This window comes from Tyto alba, unplaced genomic scaffold (assembly GCF_018691265.1).
Source record: "Tyto alba isolate M040663 unplaced genomic scaffold, T.alba_DEE_v4.0 Super-Scaffold_18, whole genome shotgun sequence".
NCBI classification, from domain to species: domain Eukaryota; kingdom Metazoa; phylum Chordata; class Aves; order Strigiformes; family Tytonidae; genus Tyto; species Tyto alba.
This window is the reverse complement of record NW_024881280.1, coordinates 10,844,763-10,866,102: the sequence shown is the minus strand read 5'-3', so window position 1 is coordinate 10,866,102 and position 21,340 is coordinate 10,844,763. Positions and strand designations below refer to the sequence as shown.

The 21,340-nt window shown below is 40.1% G+C and overlaps 1 protein-coding gene across 3 annotated transcripts in view; it reads right to left on the bottom strand.

Moving 5' to 3' along the window:
* Nucleotides 1–2,342: 2,342 nt before the first annotated feature.
* MAP3K9 (mitogen-activated protein kinase kinase kinase 9) overlaps nt 2,343–21,340 on the bottom strand; it is a 63,220-nt gene continuing 44,222 nt past the window's right edge. For 2 of the 3 annotated variants that reach the window (XM_042790824.1, XM_032984708.2), the window contains 4 exons: nt 20,723–20,876; nt 15,855–15,967; nt 14,370–15,185; nt 2,343–13,075 (listed from right to left, as the gene is read on the bottom strand). In XM_042790824.1, coding sequence (XP_042646758.1) covers nt 12,594–13,075; nt 14,370–15,185; nt 15,855–15,967; nt 20,723–20,876 — 1,565 coding nt within the window. In that variant the 3' untranslated portion in view covers nt 2,343–12,593. The remainder of the gene's footprint in view (nt 13,076–14,369; nt 15,186–15,854; nt 15,968–20,722; nt 20,877–21,340) is intronic. The other variant, XM_042790825.1, reaches the window with a different exon arrangement.

Genomic DNA, 21,340 nt, shown 5'->3' with positions numbered 1-21,340 from the left:
GTACAATGACCAGCTGTCTGACTACTGGCTCAGGGTCCCCTTGGAGAACATGATGGCATAAGACATTCCAGGTAACCTCCATTCATATTTTTTAAATTATTTTTTTGTGTTTTTTTTGAATATTCAAACTCATGTTTTATTATTAAAGTTAAGATGCTAGAGCATGATTTTGGGAGAAAGGATTAAATTTCAGAGCAAATTTTGCAGGCATGAAGTGTACAGGCTTTGGTTATATTTAGTAAAGTGATTATGGTTTTGTTCTACTTTATGCTAGAGTGCTATCAGTTGATCCTGCCTCTTTTCATTCCACTTGCATTTGTTCTTTGTTAAATTAATGAGGACTTAACAAAGTAAATCACATGTCAGTTAGTAAGATTTTAGATTAAGCAGTAAAGAGCCACAAAGCATGTTGAAGTCTACTTAAAAGCCCCAGAGCTTTGCTCATACTCAGTCAGAACTGTTTCCTCTTCCCCTGCCAGAGTGAACTGTAGCATCGTTTCCAAGCTTGAAGCTTAACCCAGATGTTTGTTGTTGCCATTTTCGCTCCATTTTTTCCAACATCTAGTCTGCTTGAGCCTGATACCAATATGCCTGCAAACTCTTCATGTTACAATTAATTAGGTTCTTGTTAAGCCTAGCTTTAGCAGGACAGCCTTTCCCTTTTCTTTCACGTAAGAACCGCCAAGCATGTCAAAATTCCACTGGAAACAGCAGGTTAATTTATCAGATGAGCTGCAGCTGCATAGTATAGGAAAGCCTGCCCTCTTTCCCCTTAATCTGCTTAGCCTTGCTTGGAAGGCTACTGAGAAGTTTCATCAAGGTATGCAATGGGCTTTCAGAGCACCACTTACATGCACTGTTCCAGCATGTGGCATTCAAGGAACATAATGCATCATGATTTCCTCACTTGAGTGTATTTACAGCTAAAGGCCTACATAAGATTTGTGCTGTAGAATTTGTTTGTGCAACTCTTGCCTACACAACCACAAAACAAAAACTAAAGTTACTCAGACTAAAGCATCTGCTGGTGCGTTCATTCTGCATCCATGATAACCCTGGCAACTTTCATTTAGGATCCTCCCTCTCTGCTAGAAGTGATTAGATTTCTCTGCTTAGAACACTGCTAGTTTTATTTTTATGTTCTGCCCCAGTGTTCGTGTTCCTGCAGTTTTCTGCAGAGGCTACATTTGCTGGCAGAAATTTATCTGCCATGATGCAACTAAATTTTTGTTCCTAATGAGGCCAGGTTGAGCATTATGGTAACGTTGTGGTTGTGACAGGTGAGTAAATTCAGCTAGAAAATCTGATTCTTTTAGGATAAAACATTACAGAAGGTAGAAATACTTGCTTTAGTTTGAGGCAACTGAGATTTGGGGAGAAGGGGAAAGACAGTTTGAAAGATAAAACACTGCAAGACACCTTTTGTTAAAACAAGTGAAAAGGCAATTAATTTTGCATGCTATTTTTCTAACTAAACTTAATTTACTGCCTGTCCACTCTCCTCCCAGCTTATCACAAAAAACATCATTACAGCAGTTTGAATGGAATATATGACTAAAGGTAGTCTACCTATGCATTGTTCAGTCTCTATATCTGCTGGAAGGTTGTAGAATTTTTTTTCATATATCCACATTAGAGAAAAACCTCTTTTCAAAAGAGATTACAAAATTTAAGTTCTTGTAGCGCGCAGTCCTTCACCATTGCAGCTACATTTCCTAAAGCAGAGAAATGTGAAGTGATGGCTTGGTGGCAGAGAAGAGCAAAGGCACAACTTAGGAATCAAACCCATGTTGCTCTGGCTTTTTCCAAGCTGCCTTTCATCCACGGCTGCTGTGAAGTGCCTTGTTCAAGCAACTGTGTCTCATTGAATGATGTGGCAGGGACAAAGGCACAGCATCAGAAGTGAATCTAAACCATCTGTTAAATGTCATCATGCACAAAACGTGTTACTGCAATAGCTTCAGATCCAGACGTTCAGATTCACATTCTGGTTGGGATACTAAATAAAGAGTAGAAAAATCTTAAGCTAACAGAACAGAAATATTAATCTTAATTAAAGTGATATGCAATTAATCGCCCTGGTCAAAGAAAAACCAAAAGGGGCTGAGCAGACACGTGTCTGCTGTCCAGGGTTTTGCAAAAACAGATTTCAAAACCCCTATGGAAGACCCAGGGCTGGAACAGCTGATCAGGACCAAGATACCTAGCAAAGAAAAATAAACTTCTCATGGCACCGGGGAAAAATTCTGAATTCCTCAGAGCAAGGCAATGCCACTGCTATTCTAGGTACCTGCTCAAAATTATCTGAAGCACAAAACCAAGAACTCAAGGCCTAAAGACAATGACTTTTATAACAGTTTTATTCAAGTCTGTGTGCTCTAGTGTTGAGACAAGGCCTAGATCAGCATTACACTGTAATACAATAATTTTAGCCATTGAACCAAGCCTGCTTGGCATCCTTGGTTTACAATTTACAGTACATCCAAAAAAAGAGCAAAGAGAAAAGAAATCCCAAAACGCCAACAACTTTCATTAGCTCTTTGCTTTGCTTAAATATTGTTCTATAACATAAAATAATTTAATACAAAAAAGAATTGTAATCCAAATACACATAATACATTGACACAGAACAGAGGAAAGATACAGTAGATTATGCACAAGAGTATTCAGTTGATGTGTTACCTACAGTGAAACAAACTGGACATTAATATAATTTAACTATTTAAGCCCAAGAGGGTCAGAGGCAACAAGTCCGGGTCACAAATAAAGCTTTTCAAAAAATAATGCAATCTTCTTTTCCTCTAAGCTTACTGCTGTACAGAAGTTAAAGGAAGGCTCCAACAAATCACTTAATTTGACAACATTTCATCACACAAACAAGAAGAACTTGGTGGCCTCCGTTATTTTACTCAACTCTGGGGTACGTTACCATTTGCTAATGTAACTGCTTTCATTGCAGGTTCTTCGGGCAAAACATACTTTCAGGTGTTACTTCCATAGCAACAGACTTTTGAACACCATGAACAGAAGAGAAGACAGAGGTCTCCAAAAACAGACTGAAATACTTAAGCTGTAAGATGAATTCCAGTCCCGCAGAGCTTGGAGTTCCTTATGAAGTACCCAACATCCTCCACAGTGATTTCAACACAAGCAGGAATTATCCCATATCTCAAAAGAACAGACATGGGGGCATGATCTTACACTAGAGTAATCTACTCACCTGGTTCTTCAGATTTACAACATTGTACCTAGGAAAGTCAGGTCACTGATTTTTGCATCTGGCTTTAAATAGAAGCAGGAGCAGATCCACAATTAATAAGGCAAAAGAAAGGAGTAGCTTATAAAAAGAGGGAGGAAATACATTCTCTGGCTGAGAAATTCTTGGACTTTCAAAGCCACAGAAGAGACATTGTTAAAAGCACAGGTATTTTCCCTGATTTTCCACCACTGTTGCCCTGCCCACTCCATATAAGCCTCTCAACTTCAGTCAGGCAAAATATCTCAGATATTTCCAGCTTGTCCTGAATTTATGACAAAGAAATCACATATACCAGCACAAAGTACTGTGCCAAAGGCCGACAAACAAGAACCTTAGAAACTCTAGTAACAGTGGTGGATGTTGATCACTGCTGAATTTGTCAGGTCTGTCCACCAGCCTGGAGGGATGCATTTTTAAAATGAGAAAAAACACCTGAGAAAAGGCCTCAGGTTAAACTGACACTTGCACATACAACCTCCATGCACTGCTTACTGCCCCTTTGCAGCTAGCAATCTGCTAATGAAGAAATCGTTGCTCTTTCTTCCTGGATCAGAAAACATACCCAAAGCTCACCCTGTTTATGGTAAGACTTAGCAAATGGGCATGGCATGTGCAGTCATGGAAAGGCCACAAGAGTCAGTAATCAAACCAGCATTTACCCAGAGGCTTGTGAAGGAACAAACTCTTTCTTCAGGTAAACTGACTCTTTCCTCTGACAATCAAAGTACAGAGCCTGGTCCTTCACCATTTCTTTCTACAGGACAATCCCCCAATTTAAAGAGCTTTGCTGAATTGGGGTCTTGGGCATTCTGACACACAGATACATTCCAGTGACTTCAGTGATGTTTAAGTATGTGACGAAGAGCTTCCTTGAATTGAGGCCTCTTCCCTTTTAAATTGAAAGTTAATTACCCTAAATACGAGCCTTTACTACTAGATGTTCTTGGCTTTATGTAGTTTTCCATTATTAATGCCAAATATGAGAGGCACTACTGCCTACTGAATTAAAGTGGATCTAGGTATATTCTCCACTTCGGATTTAGCCATCCCCCAAAGAGACCTATGTTGCAGAAGAATGGAGTTTACTCTCTGCAGAGAACACTGGCCACTCAACCATTCAACTGGCAAACACCTGTATGCTTTCTTTTTTATTTCCCAACTCCCCCACCCCCACCCCCTTTTTTTTTTTTTTTTTTTACTGTGGCTTTATTCTTTAGTGTCTAGGACTTCTGGATGTTACAGTTGTCAAGATAACCTTGACAACAGAGCAATGGCAGAACTGATACAGTAACATGTGCTTGAGATGCAGTGTGAAAAGTCAGCTCAGAGGCATTAGCTGCCCTATTCAGGTATAAATGCTAACCCTGTTGACATTGTAAGAGCTGCTCACTAAAGCATGCAAGACAGAAGAACAATCCTACTGTGAGTATCTGGGCAATCAGTTGAGGGTGACAACTCATTTTGCAACACTGACTGGGCCTGGGAGAAAACGCATTACCCAAGCTGAGAAGTGGCCACATCCACAAATTCCAGAAGAACCCAAGGCAGAAGCTCAGTTCTCCTCCAGATGTAGTTAAACTGAAGCAGCTCAGTGTGCAACTGAGCTATGCCAAACAGTAATCAGAACCAGGTTTGTTCAGAAATTCAGTGAGGAGAAACCAAGTACAAGGATTCCCAAAGAACTTGTCCATGTATATACTGAAAACTTCTGTTAGCAGCATTCTTACCAATGAAGCTTGGAAAAAACACCAGCATGTCTTCCTGCTCCATTATAACCTCTGCTGCTAAGAGAAAGAGACACAAAAGCAACAGGATGTGGCTAGAACAATGTTTCTTCTTTCTCAGACCTGTATGTCTCTCCAAGACAAGGAGGTTAGCTTTGTCTGACCTCAACATCTGCTCTTGTGAAAATGCTAAATTGGAACAATCAAGGTAGAACAGGGAGACATTGTCAATCACTCTGAAATAGCATATATAAAATGCATTATTCTGGTCTTACTTTGGGGTTTCAGTCAACATATTTTGAACACAATGTAGGTTCTCACTAACTATCCTGGAAGATAAAATTTGAGATCCTAGAAAAGTATTTCTGAATAATGAAGGGCCTTCCCTGTGGGGCCCCCTCCCCCATGATTATTTTTCAAATAATTTATTTGAAGCAAATAAAACTTTAACATTCCTCCTGCAGATTTGTTCTAAGCCCCCTTTTGCTAGCTGTTCATCCATCTGACCCATCACTACAGACCAAACAGTAGCCCATTTCAAACTGATCTTATAAATCCGCTACACTAAACACTAAAAATGTGTCATGGTTTCTTAATATTAGCTATATTGGGCTGTCTGCACATTATTAGCATTCAGATATCATATAGACTATATTAGGATCTGATATGTTAGGGAAACAATCTGCAAATACATAGATACATAGAAACAATCTGGATTATGTGTAGGTCCACTTCAAAAGCACCCGAGATTATTTTTTAAAAAAATATCAAAACTACTTTCAAAAAACAGAACTTCACTTTTAAAAGCAATAGTGATCAAAATGAAATCACCACCTTTTGGTCTGTGGACAATCAGCTCTCCTACAGGTTGGAAACTGCCAAGAAAAATGCCCTGCCTTGTCATTTATTGTTTATTTCGGAGACATACATAGTAAACGCAAATACAATCTTAAACTGAATTGCTGGTTTTATTTTTCCATCAGGAATTTGCATGTTAAAGAGCCAAATACAAGTGTTTGCCTCTGTCCTCCCATCATTCTAGCCTCAACTGCCTACCTAGAACAATTCTTACCAAAACTTACTCTTTCTTCCCATTCCATCTCTACAAGTGAGGTAGCTCAGGGTAAAATGAAAACAACCAGAAAGTAAGTAAATACACATTCCTCAGATTCTTCTTTAGGACTCAACTTATCTGCAATGCCAAGAGACTACCAGGCAGCTGGTGTCCCTCTGTCCTCTGACTGCTTATTACATTAAGAAGGATAATTTTACTTCTTATTCGCTATTTCCTGCCAACCCCTGCTTTCACTTCTCCCAGCTGTGTCTTATGCTTCTAGTTTGGAAACATTTTAGGTCAAAGCACACCTAAAACATGTACTTATTTCTGTCTTAGGCCCCCAAATACCACTGTAACAATAATTGATAACCAATAAAGATGGGATAGGGGCAGAATTCTAATCAATAGATAAGGAGAACCAGTGGTAGCACACTTCTTTCCACAGGTGTGTACACACATCAGGAAATGGAAGGACATGAAATGTTTACTGTGCTGGTATATTTGACCCGGTGTGTGATGAACACGACAGTGCTGAAAGCTACAACCAGGAGTTCCCTCCAAAAAACAATGTCAGGCCCTAGCAAGGAGGCATGCGAGATAGAAGGCACCTAGGAATACAGGATGCACCTAACACACATGTATGTATTTCACAGGTTTAAGAAAAAACAGAACAAAACAAAACCTAAACAGTCCAAGAAGCTATTCTCAGTTGGAAAATTATGTTCCTGGTCATTTACTACCAAAATAAAAAAGATTCTTCACTCATGTACAGAAGGAAATAAAATGTGTTTCTTTCATACAAACATTGATGAAATGCTGAAGACTCTCCAGTTGCAAGAAAAGGGAGATCCTTGTTAGAGAGGAACAATAGTAATTCTGGTAGCTGCATCAGACCCACCACCCAGTCACCAGTGGCAAATTACCTTTTAATCAAGCACACACACCTCTTAGCCTGGAAAAGACTATTTTTAGCATGCAAAAATAAAGCTGATGTAGGTCATTTCAGAAGCTGTAATCATCTTCAACCAATGGCAAAGCTGCTTAAAAAATATGAGCATGAGAAAAAACAAAAGCAAATGTACATTTTAACTGCAGCACGTGACTTTATACTAGCACATTCAATAGAGGGAGCAGCGGAATAAGCCATAAATGCATTTCCATACTGCCTTGAGAAACTGGAATTAGGGATGAGGAAACAATAAACATAAGTTCTTCTTAAGACTCCTTTGTTTGTTAACGACAAAAAAAGGAAAAATGTAAACCACAAACTGGATTGGAAATAGAGAAAAAAAGGAGATAAAGATTTGGTTAAAGATCATTTCTGTCCAGCTAGCTACAGTATCCCCGGCTGTGCAAACCACCATATTCTAAGCTTACACTAAGAAACTTAACAGAAAAATAAAGGAATGCATTCTTGCCTGAAGATATCTTAATTATATGTTCAACCAAAGGTTTATTAAGTCTAAAAGTTATCCTCTGTCACAGCATAAGTATGTTTTGGTTCTCTTTGCACATGCTGTATTTATTGCTTGTTTGCTAATACATTTTAACACATGCCTACCCCTTACTGTTAATGTCCAGTTTTACCTAAATGTAGCCTTGAGTGAGTTATAAATATGGAAGCTAAGAAACTGTTCTGCAGCAACAGGATAAGGATCAGAAATGTTCCTCTCCAAATACAGGTGTCCTTATTTTGTACTGAAAAAAGTGAAGCCAAAAGGAGGACCTGTATCACTGTGCAAGGTATAAGCCTCCTTATTTCCCAGAGTTGGTAAGAGTTCTTGAGAATACTTCCAAAACACATAGAAAAGGTTAGAAAGCAACTAGCACATCTCCCAAGAAGAAAGGTTTCAAAAACCCCAAAGAAACAAACCCATTAATATTAGCTTAAAATTATTGACAAAAGTAACAGGTTATAACTGATTTTTGGGATACAGTATTAGGTTTGGTTCCATACATCTAATGGGACTCCAGCTCCCATATTCATCCCACAGAGATGAATTAAGTTTGAAATAAAAGTTAAGCTCCAGATAGAAAGGTGACTCAAGATGGGAGGTTTCCTGTCATTTTCTACTTAACAGAACACTCCAGATGGCAAAGACCTTTCTTTATTTGACCATTACTGCCTCACCTTCGACAGAATGAGAGGTATCCGGTTTCATGACAAATCGAAGTAACATCTCTATGCAGTATTGTCCATAAAGTCTTAAGACAACAGCATGCTATGAAGAGGAAGGCAACTACTCCCATTCCTAGAGGTACAGAAAAATACTTCATCACAAAAGCTTGCCAAACCAGAACACGTATGTCCGCATCAGTAATGAAAAATTCACTTTGAAAATACTGATTTTGTTAGAAAAACATTACAAAAAGAGTATTTTCACTGAGGTTCCCTGCCCCATACTGAATATCAACCCCTTGCAACAATAATTTGAAGGAAACAAAATACCTATAAAAAGTTACATTTGCACCTCTGGAAAGGATTGAAATGAGGTAAGACCTACTTGCTGGCAAAAGAGAGCACTGTGCAGTCCATAGGAAGCAACAATATTAGAAAAAAAGAATCACTAACTATTACCACTTTAGTTTTGACACAAAAGCTTTCTTCTCTCTACCTGTCCCACATAATTTCTGTGAAACCAATAGAAATGTATCAAGAAATTTACCATTTTTTTCACTGGTTGCTCTGTCTGTGCTTTCCCCCCAGTTTTACAGGAAAAAAGAAACAGGTTAACACACTTTGAAGGGCTGGCAAACTTTCTTCTATTTCCAAAATTAGCACGAGTTACATTAGTGATACATAATGCCAGCTAACTATTTTAAAAAACCCCACAACATATACATGTTTCCTGACCAGCAAAATTTCTCTCTGCAACAATCTTACTACTATTACTATCAGTTAAAAAATTTGTCACTTCCTCTTTGTGAGCCCTGCAATTATGCTAACATATTTCACCCAATTCTTTTCTCATCACTTTTTCAGACTGCTCGGTGATTTTGTGCTCTCATGTTATCTTCTTCTCATTTTCTCAGGGGAAAAAAAAAAAAAAGTGCAACTTATTTGGATATTTAGGAAGTGATACATTTATTAGAATTTTTTTATAGCAAGATTTTCACCATCTTCTTCAAGAACACTGCTAGAAAGGTATGTTAATCAACAATATTCTGAAACTTTTGTCTCCCTGACAAATAGGAATAGTAGTAACAAGTAGAAAGATTTGTGAGCTGATGGTCTTATATCTTCTCAGTATCTAGTGGACTACAGTGAAACAATCCTTTGCGGATTTGGAGCACCTCAGCTTCCACAGCTGAGAAGGAAAAATCCCAGCAGATTAAGTACAGAGAGAAATCAAGCCAGATGGGATAGACCCATACAGGGAGAGGTTGAGCTAGCTTAAACACGCACGTGGCCTCTGGGCCTCAAGACACCAGCTGCAATAGCTTTTGGGGTGCATAAGATGAAACACACAACAATTCTTTGCCTTGAGGCTCCCTCTGCCCATCAGAGAATACCCCACCACTCGCTAAAGGCAGTAGCTTTGTTTCTACAACAGACACCTCTTGCCCAATACCTCAGGTTAGACACAGGGCTCCCAACTGGAAGACAGTTATGGGTTGATGCACAAATACTATCTTATTTTATTATTTCATATGCTAGAGTCAGTGAAGATAACTGCATCCAAGGAGTGTTCAAAAAAGAAACAAACACCAAACATTATGCTTCTACCTAGTCTTTCTGGCAGCTTTATAATAGAGAACATCTAGGTTGGAAACCCTAATCCGGATCCTTGACTCCTTGTCATCTATCCTACCCAGTTCCTTTGATATAGCAATGTCCATTTTGCTCTTTGGAGCAAAATACTTCTAACAGGTCAGCTACATACCAGTTCCACCAAGGGAAAGAGGGGGAAGGGTTTCTGATACTCCATCCTCAACTTTTCTAAGCAAGAGTGGTGGCAGAACAACTTGGTTTTACAGCTGTCTTGCCTGCTGGGCGCTTGACAGAAACCTTATGGTTCACTTGGTGAAAGCAATTGGCCAAGTATCAGAAAGTTCAGTGGGCTGAGTTAAACCAATGTGACCTAGAAAGGTAACCTCCCATTCCATGCAAGTAAGTGGACTTTAAAGATTTCTGTTCGAATGGAACTATTCCCGGTGATGTCTGTGTAGAGCAGATGATGCTTCCTATGACATCTATAATGATATTTATTGGCATTACATTTCAGAACAGTTGATCCAGTTCTGCTTCAGACTTTTTAAAATGGTAAGGAGACTATGAAAAATAGATAGTTTTAATCTCCTGCTTTTTAGTCCCTCTGACTGGGCTCTCCTTGAGTTTGTTTCAATAGCACAACTGAAATTAACCACTTGTTTGGGTGGGTTCTGCCTTTTTTTTCAGTCCCTGGATCACAAACAGTTTTCAGAAATGGGAAGCAAAAGCATGTATGTTTTAAAAAAAATCAATAATGCTAAAGGTCTGCATTAACAGAAGTGTCAGAAACATAAGTTTTCTTTTTTAAAGTATCTCAGCACCACCATCAGAATACCTTGCCTACACAGTCAACAGTCTATCCAGCTTCAGCAGCTAGTGTAGCACCATTAAGGATAGCTATGGAGTATTCAAAGTAATTCTGCCATTAAACGCCTTTCATGGAATGTGATAAACAAGAAATGTGTGACCTTTCTACACAAAAACATAATGTAATTGCTTGGAAAAAAGGGTGCACTTGACTAATGGCAACATGCTGGTTTTAGCCCTCAAACAGAATTAGAAAAAACCTTAAGTACAGTACTTCCCCCCACGTGCTGGTTTTTAACATCAGGTTATAAACATCCAAACACACAGGTTCTGTGTGCTGACAGCTGTGAGAAAGTATTCGGCTACACTGCCTTCTCAACAGGACTGGACTGCCCTAAGAGGTTGAGCACTGCATTGGCAGTACTGTCAAATCAGTTATTTGTAACCAAATGGTCAGTAGATCAGCAAAATGAGCACAGATCTGTACAAAAAGAGTGAACAGAGATGCTGTACCCTGCAAAAAAGCAGACTACGCTATTACACTCATATAAAGGCCACATCCCTTAGTTATAATGCCAAAACTGGGGAAGAGAAGCTCTTATTAAAGCCAATAAAATATACCTGCAGAAGCGCAAAGTCTCTGCACAGCAAACCGTGAGCATAGGCACACCCTATTTGTGTGACTTCCTCCTTCAAGACAGGGGTCTGTTCTCGCTCCAGAGTTAGGAGTTTTTACATATTTGAACAAGAATGAAGTTTTACATGTCTACAGTGCCTTTTACTCAAAGATCTCAAAGAACGTTACACCTATTAGATATGTCCCAACCCCTCCCCCTGTGAGGTAGGTATTATTCCTGTTATTTACAGATGGGGAAATTCAGGCACAGAGGTTACATTATTCACCCAAGGTCACACAGTGAGTCAGTGACAAAATAAAACAGAATCTGTAAGTTCTGATTCCTGTTTGCACAATCCAACTACTAACAAGCCTCAGTTTCAAAATAGCCTTAAGCAACTATCAGTGTGCATGAGAACAGTCTTGGGTTTTAAGGGCCACTCCTAAAAAGTGTAAGAAAGGAGGAAAAACAGGAAGTGGGGGGGGAAGAGTGAGGAAACACATAACTTCTGCAAGCCAACACAGCTTTAAAGAAAGAATTCCTGCTAATTCCCTTCCCAAAGCTGAGGCAGCTTGACTATGAGCCTGGGATACAGTGGGTGGGAAAAGGAGGCTGATGGAACCAAAGCTTGAAACAAAAAAAAACAAGCTAGAGTAAACAGCCATAAGCCTTCATCTGTTTGAAAGAACAGGGTCATAGAAAAATAGGGCTGAGAGGGACCTCAAGAGATCACTGAAGTCCATCCAACCTGCCTTGAAGCCAGGATCAACTACACCTACTCATTCCCAAAAGTCCAGTTAGTCTGTTCTCAAAGACCTCCATCAGTGGAGATGCCATGCCCTTCCTCTGCAATCTGTTCCACCTTGCACTATCACATGAGCAAAAGAGGACAAGCGAGTCTAAGATAGCTACTTCTGCTCCTTCAGTGGGGGGTACCATGATTCCCAGGCCTATCTAATGATCTGAATACATTTCACAGAAGATAGTCTCCAGATATTTACTTGTTTCTGTCCTGGATTCCTTGGGAAAACATCAAACACTGGTGTCTGCTGTAGTATAATATCTGAGCTGTGAAAATACTGATTAATACCAGGATAGATACCAGTCTATTTACTGCAAGTGCCAAATCCTACAAGGTCAGTAACAAAGACTTTGATATGATAATTTTAGCTCATTGCAGATTCAAACTGCAATTTGAGGGCAGGGAAGACTACAGAAAACCCCACAGCAAAAGTCAGCAGCTCAGTTGCCAAGTTTCATCAAGCTGCAGACAAAAATCAGGCAGTCGAACACCACATCTTCAGCAGAGGCAGCACCTCTGTAGCATCCCTCCATCTCATCTGTCTTCAAAGTGCATTCTCAGTGCAAAAAGTAGGATTGAATTTAGAGGGGCTCACTATCCCCAGTGGATTTCATACTAAGACCAGAATTCTTGCTTGAGTTCATATGCTGCAGCTTTATGTGTGTTAAGTTCACTTCTGCATAGCGGAATGGTGCTGTCCTGACTCTGCCCCTCAGCATCTATGTCCAACAGTGTCCGCTCCTCTACGGGAACACCCACCTGGAAAGGAAGCAGTGCAGGCAGTCCAGGTCTCTCTTCTACAGTGCTGCTGCTACTAGCAAAACAAGAGTCCAGATTGCTTGGAGTATCAGTACTTGAACTGTTGGCAGAAGATTCACCCTTGGCATTGCTGGGCGACACAAACCACCAGGGATCAAGCCGCTGCCGACTGGCTGCAGGACGTGGCCGGGGCAGGAACTCCAATGTCTTGGGTCTTTCCAGTGTGGGGTCCTGCTGTGCATTCCATCGTCTTGGGGTTGGAGGAAAAACAAGGTTGGGGTCTGGCAGGCGAGGGACCTCATTGGGATCTCTACTTGGACTAGGTGTTTTTAATACACCTATCCAAAACAGAGGATGTAAGAGAAGAGGGAAACATGTTAGATGTCACTGCTAAATGGTTCCAACAGATCTTAGTTTATTTTATGTACACTGTGAAAATATTTTCAAAGCAGAAAGCCTCCACTCAGAATCTACAAACTCTGTATCTTCAAGATTACACCAATCTGAAGTGAATAACTGGCTTCTTTATCCCTACACTGTTCTCAACACATTGCAAGACAGCTGTTTCACTGACCAAGCACAAGCAGCAAGTTTTGCTCATTCTCTCATTTGCTTTCTTCAATTTTCGGACTGGAGAGCATGGATTTGAGCTCCTACCAGAGGTAAGGACTCTCCAAGTCCTTTGAAGAGCACATTACCCCTTAACAGCTTGAATGGACTGGGAAGACACTTGCACAGAAGGATGCGAGACACCTGTTTGCAGCGAGCAGGGCCGACTCCTGGAAGAGCCATTTAACACCACCTACTGCGGATGCTTCCTGGTTTGTTTTCATTAGGGATGGAGGACCGTGTTTGCTGTTTGGTTGATTTTTTTTTTTTGGTTGGTTGGTTGGTTTTTATAAACACAACATAACTTTTAAATTTTCATGAATGTCATTTTAATGAGTGTTCTCAGCTGCATTAACCCACATTTTACCGCAGACTGCCATTCAACAGACAACCTCGCATTTTGTTTTACCACTAGGAAAAGCCTAATTAAATTAGATTTTGATTTATTATTCTAGTCCTTTTTTTTCCCCCTCTGAATTACTAGGGCAAGAAAGCAGAAAAGCATTTTTCAAGTTATCAAGTCACAGCCACTCCTAAAGACTGCAACACTACACATCCAGAAGATCCCTCTTGCTTGCAAAGGAATAAAAGCAACAGTGCCACAGCCCCAAACTGCTTTAGAGATCCAGTTTTCACTGCCTTAAGGATCATAATTTACTTTGAAATGTAGCAGCTATACAAACAAGGGTATAAAAGCAATGGAAAGGAGACGGCATCCCAAGGAACTGCTAAAATATGTGCAACATTTGTATTCTAGTACCATCTTCATCTAAGAAATAATACTGCGCTCTGCCTCACAGCACAAGGGAGCAGAGAGAGTTCCTTAGCTCAGAGATGCTGGAACAGAGACCATTACTGCATTATTCTGTTAATTATTTGTATAAAGATAGCATCCATAAGCTCTTCTTGTGGGCTGGCCATCACAATGGACGCTGTATAAGCAACATCTGTACTTCCTAATGAGTAATTACATTGTTTGGCTCTTTATTCTGAAGAGGAAAAGGAAGATGGCTGAAAACCTACCTGCTCCCAGTGCTCCAGTTAAACAGCTACTGGAAGGGCATCCACTGGTTGGGCACCCATTGACAACTAGTCCGCTCCCTTTGATGGCCCCATCAGATGGTGTGCGCCTGTGCCCACTTTGCTGGGTGTGGGAAGAGACCGTCACGTGTGTGGGAGTCAGGGACTGGTTGGGGTCTTGTTTGAACCTCTCAATCTGGACATTGACTAGTGGGTTGGTAATGGCTGGCAAGGGAGCCTTGACTGTCACTGGGCTGACAGGCATTTCATACACCACAATCTCGTCACTGTCTGAGCGCAGCAGAGACCGGGTGGAATTACATTCGGAAATGGAAGACAGGGAAAGAAGGGTGAGGGATGTGGATGGCTCGCCTAGCAACAACATAGGATCATCTTTCTTGAAGATCTTTCTGGAAGGTGGACTAGTGCTCCTGCGTGGGCGTCCAGCTCGCTGGAAAATGCTGTCGCGCTTCTTTTTCTCTTCCTTGGGTGCCTCTGGCTCCTCCTCAATCAGCAGTTGACACTTCCCTGCTTCTAACAGATCAAAGCCCAGGCCTGCAGCAGCCAGCACTGCTCCACAGCCAAGCAATGCAATCTCACACCGCTTGTGGTGGGAGCCGCTACGTTTGAGGCTGTTGGTGGGTGTCAGCTGCGGCGTACTCGTAGCAGAGTTCACAGGGGTGGACTCCTCGTTGGCATCACTAGAAGGGCCATCCCAGTCTTCATTCTTCTGAAATGGGATGCAGAGGTATGACTGATTGTGCCCAGGTGAAGGGTGCACTTTGCCCTCTCCGTTAAGACATTCACTGTCTTCATCATCTGGAAAGCAAATTAAAACAGACTTTGCATGGATCTAACATTTCCACTGGCAAATTTCACTGTCTTAGAAATATACATAAAACCAGCTTCTCCTCAGAAGATGCAACTGTCCATATCGCAAGCATCGTTCACCAACTGCCAAATACTCACAGGCTATTGTCTCCAAAGCAGATAGGCTGAGACAAGTAACTGGAAACACTATCGAAGTGGAAGAAATTAGCGACACATTAGTCTAGTTGGGATCAATTGCAAAACAGCATTTCAGAAGCAATCTATACCTCAGACACTTCTAGAGTAAATTTATATATTTGAGAATGAGGAGCAAAAGGTAGGAAAATTACAAGGATCTCCTTGCAAGGGAAGGTGTAACCATGCTGCACATCAAAATATCATTAGCAGGAAAAGAGCCAAGAGGTAGCAAGGGGCTAAAGGGGAATTAAGAGAAGCTTGTTAGCTTGACAAGTAAGAAGCACAAGCATAGAGGTGAACAAAAAGGAAATCCAGACGGAGAGAGTAGGATTTTTTTGCCACAAAGAATAAAAGAAAAATGGATACCACAAAAATGAAAACATTGCTGTAAGGCACTAGGTGAAGGTCCGGAAAGGAGAGGTTCATTCAAATGTGAATGGAAGAGGAGAAGAGAATATAAAGTCCAGGGAATTCCTTTACCCATCTCTGCTAAGCTGGTGAATCCCGGAAAAGCAGGTGCAGTTCTCTGGATCTTTCCAAGGTTCGGTGCACTGGATGACCACTGTTTGTATCCTTCTACCAGAGCTTTCAGACTGAAACAGTAGAAAGATGGGACAAAATGTACCATGCTCACAAACAATTTTAATTCCCCACTTCTATATTCTCTATTGCTCTACCCAGGGTATGCATGTATCTCTCTTAGTTACATAGATTTGAAGCCTTCCCATAGCAAGACATTTTGCAACATCCTTACAGCACCTTAAATACAAAAGAAATCAAAAAGTCCCACCCTCATTTGTTACACCATGGCAAGCAAGAGACCTCTGCTGCTAACCGACAGCTGTGCATCCAGAATAACAGAGTGCGCCACTATAAAAATTAGGTGAAACATTTTCATTTTAAACTAAGGCAAATCCACCATGCCAGGTAAAAAAAATAAAGTGCTCAGCAGGAGGAAAGGAAAAGTATCTCAAAAAATATTTCCATGTGAAATACAGACAAACAATGAAAGGCAAAGATCATTCACTGGAACAATAATATGCTAAAGTAATTGCAACAATAAAGTCATGCCTCTGTATTATAAACCCCAATATTTGTCCTCTAAAAAACACACTGCATTTAGGTACAGACAGTTAAAAACATAAGTTCTAGATTATGGAACAATAGGTAACTAAAATAATAAATCATGTAATTGTTTCTCTTACTGACAGACAAAAAAACCACCAAATCCCACAAAAACAAACAAGTGAAAAACCCCAAACCAAATCCCTACTTTCATGTCACCTGCATTTAAAGGTATGTCACTAGGCACCTGAGCTTATCAGTAGTCCCTGTTCACAGGTATTCATTACCACCATTCTATTTGTTCCCTGCAGCACTTCCATGACATCCGAAAGCTTTAGTAAGCAGCACAGCTTTCTGACATACCAATACTCAGCAAAGTTTTATTGTTCATTTATCAGTATAGTCTGAACTGCGAGATTTCTGGTGTCTTTCTCCAAACTCCAACATGAAACACACCCTAGTGCTGGTGAAAAGCTAACATACTCTTAAGATAGACAGAAATTGAATGAAAGAAGTTAAAAGATCTGTGGATGCTCTGAATGATCTCATCTGGACACAGAACAGCATCGACTTGTTATTCAAAGAACAGAAAACTTCGGAGACGAGACCTTCTCCAACTAACTTGCATTGTTCTTTGATATGACACATAATTCATTACAATTGTTCCCTTACAGAGAAATGATATAAGCATATAGAAATCATCTCTCGATTCTTATTTTCCACCAAAATCACTCTGCATTTCTAAGATGGCTTCCACTGCAGGATTTCAGTTTTATTATATCGGGGTTTTTTGCCTTGTTATGTATTTTTCCTCTACTCTCAACATAACTGAGATGCCCTACTTGTCACCAAACTATATTGCTATAGCAAGGTTACAAGATCTAAACTTGATTCAGCACACGTTCAGTTGGTTGATGACTGTGCTCTAGGCATTACACAAAGTATCCTGTGGGGTTCTCAACTGTCTTGAAGTCAATCATTTTCCCCCCATTAACGATCCTGGCACATGCAGTACCCTGCTATGAACTTGAATCCAGATACCACGGTGCAGAATCCTACTTGTCAAGACAGGCAACCACATGGTTTTACAACACGGATGCAATTCAATGTGTGGATTTGTTCTGATTTACTCCCTCCATGCTATACTCAGCTACATAACACAACCCACCAAATAATCTATGTTATATCTAAATTATCCACATGTACAACATGCGCAGTTAGGATAAATACTATAAATAGAGCAGTATGTTAAGGGAAAGCTGGTCAGTAAAAACAAACCATGTTAGCAGTGTGATCACCTCCAAAAGTAAATATGAAAGCTCTTACAATATGGGTAGACAACTATTGAGGAAGAGATTTCCATGGAGCTGGGAAAACACACACTCTGTTCTCTATATGTAGAGATAGCAACGTCTTAAGTGATAGGCAGCAGTAATCTTCAGTTTAGCCTTCACTTTACACAATTGCCTAAAGGGTCTTGGGAATTGCCTGTTATTGTACAGCAGGACACACCAACTTAGTTTGCTTCTTTATGACTTCCCAGAGCAAGCTTCCCTTGCAAAAAACAGATTTGCTGTTACTGACAAAGCACAGCTCAATCTGAACAGAAAGATAAATAGCTACCAGAATAATTTCAAGGCCTGCTACATTTGCCTCAAGGTTATAAAATCGTCATCCTTCCCTTTTATTTTTCGTTCCTGTCTCTCTCCCCCCCAAATTATAAGCAGAACCCGAAGACCTGTGCAAAGGATAGCTGCACATCCTCTTAACTAGAGTAATGTGCATTTGAAGACAAATCAAGACATGCTGATTTAGAGTACATTCCTACTACAGCAGTATTATCTGTTACTACTACACAGAAAGAGCAACTGGAATGATTTGAAAGGACTAGCAGCAAGCTATTTCAGTCATCATCATGACAATTCAGGAACCTAAAGACTTTTTACCTGTAATCTATTTAGACTACATAACAGGAAGGTTATTACTCCATTATATTATGGTTGAGTTACTTCTCTGTTGCCTTTTTCTATTAGGAAGTTAGAAGCACCTCTCTCTAGGAGTCAGGTAACAAGGCTCATCTGCTCAGCAAATTGTAAAAAACTTCCCTACAACTGTAAGATAGCACCTCTGGTGTCTTAATACCATTCTGTAAACACCATGTTAAGGCATTAATACAATACTGTCATGAACAAGAAGTGTCTGTCCCCAGGCTCACCCCTATTTAGCTTGCAAGGAGGACTATGACTACCCTACATCCAGTGTCACTTTCCATAAAATCAGTAACACCACCAGTGCGAAAACTTAAAACAGGGTAAAGTCCACCCATGCCATAGTAACAGTCTGAGACTAATCAACGATAATGACAAATAAGACTTCACCACATATCCTTGAAAACATACCATAAGATGACAACTAAACTGTCACACCACTAGTCCCTACATAAAGCTTCATCTAGTCTCCGAAATTCAGCACAGCAACCTTCTGCTGCTGTGCATATTCCTCATGTTCAAATATAAATGCAGAAGGGTGAATAATCACTGTATAATCTTTTCATGACTTCCTTTACTTGACATTAATTATAGGTCAGTTTAGTTACACTAGAGAATTTCACTGCAATTCCCACAATGTAATCCTTGCATAAACTTGGAATTACCTCCCGTGGAGAACACGTGGAAAGTGGTAGAAGATTCATGTTCCCCTGATCAGAGTTGCATAAGCAGCTGGAATAGCAGCACTGCTGCTACGAGAATAGTGTCATGGAGAAGACGTGAACTGGTCTTTTCTATGACAAATTCAGCTCTTCATTTTATCCCAATTTTTATCCCACTACCCTCTAAAATTATAATTTAAAAATATTAAAAATAGCAAGCACTATCTTTTAAGTCACTAACATTTATTGCAACTCTGCTCCCTTTAAATTCAAGTCTGCAGTCTGGCATGATCTCGGCAAGAAGCAGTAGTTCACTGTATGTTAACCATACTGCCTACCCTCTCAGCAACACTATCATGTTTTAGATGCTCTGCAAAATGCCGTAGTGGCATAGAGTCTCCCCAGAAAAGGCGACGAATACTATAGCACATGTAATTTGTAGAGAGAACAGGATAGTTTTGAGAGCAGCCATGGTTAGCAAGCAACTCCTTTCCAGCTGTCTGTGCCCAAAAGAAATTTGGTACTTCAGACCGTACAGTAATGAACAGAAAAATGAAGAGCTTTATTCCCCAAATTCTAAGCCTATGATTTCAAGGTGGACGTGTTTTTCTACCAGTTTCATTTATCTTCTGACCTTGTATATGATTAATGATTGTAAAGTGTGACATCTGTTTTAATTCTGTACAATGCTATACTTCATATATAGAATAGTTGAAGCATATGCAGCAGCTGAAGAAGCTTCCTCCGCATTGCCCTGTTAACATATCAAGAGTACCTTTGAGGGAGAACATATATTAACATCATTAGAACACTTAAATCCAGACCCTCTTGCAGAGGACTGAAATACTGATGCATTATGTCAACGTCTATTTTCCAGGAATTTCACACCTGAGCAGAGAATACTAAAGACCGGTTGTTTTCCCTCCTAAAAAAAAGATGGTGAATCAAACTATGAATTTAGCAGGGGAAAAAGCTTCAAACTCCCCTAAAAATCACAAGGCATTCAAACCTCTTAGAAGATCAAAATACTCCTATGTTTAAAGCAGCATTTTGGCAATGATCCATTAGAATCCTAGTATAAATAATTCACACACACCCCCCCCAAAAAAAAATACAACACAGAACAAGAATCTCTAGAAATAGAGATACAACCTGTATCTCTGCAAAAATCACTTTCAGGATGTACTCAAGCTACGTGTCCTTTCCAAAAGCCTGAAGATATTTACCTGGCTTTACCAGAGACTTTTTAAATAAAAGCCTTTCAGACAAGAAAAAGCATAGATAAGAATTTTAAAAGTAGTTTTAGATAGGATATAACACTACAGAAAGTTGAGCCTGAAAATAAAGAAAAGCTACTAGAGAAACAGTTTTACAGAGCAAAGAAGTTCTACTACTTACAAATACACATGAGAAGGTACTAACAGACAGTGAAAGCATCAGTCAGTGCTGGACCTCTAGGAAGGGACTGAATGCAATGCAGTTTTGTAGACTGTTCTGATTCTTTAACATCTCTGGTACAGGAAATAAGTTTAGAAGCAGAAGTGTTTGCAAGAGGATAGGCAAATCTCCTGTGAGCCAGCTCATAACCAGCTTGAGAACCTGGAAACCACTCTGGTTCCAGGCCTCCTCTTACCCATCTTCTCCTGCACCTAGCTCCTTGTGACAAAGTGAGCTTGGTCCCCAGGTGCGTCCCTTTTTCTTCTGGCCTCTCTTCTCTTCTTCCTCGCCTTCCTCCTTTGGAAGGACTGAGCTTCGTCCCCATGTTTTGCTGCTTTCAGCAGGAGTCACTTAACAAGTGGTAAGAATAGAGGAAAATGAAAAAAAGAAAAAACAGATACACAAATTAAAGAATTGGTTCCACAGCCGCAGAAAGAATAAAACATAGGCTAGACAGGAATAGTAATCAAACCACCCATGCAGACTTCTTTCCTATAATTCTGACCATTTATCAACAACTGATCTAACCATCAGATCCCTTCAAAATTAGTACAGATAGGCTTTACAGATTTGTTCCATCACTGGTTTCTCTTTTAGATCCACCAGTTTGGTACCAGACACACAAGTGTCATGATATCCAATACAAACACTACACATTAATTAACAGTCCTTTCATACTTCTAATATATGCTTGCCTGACTAATTCTGCTTTATTACAGGAATGCTATTTTCATGACAAGTGCCCTTGTTTTAATTTCCCTCCAACAGTAACCTAATTCATTTCAATCATGTCTCACAGAGCTATTCTGCAAAT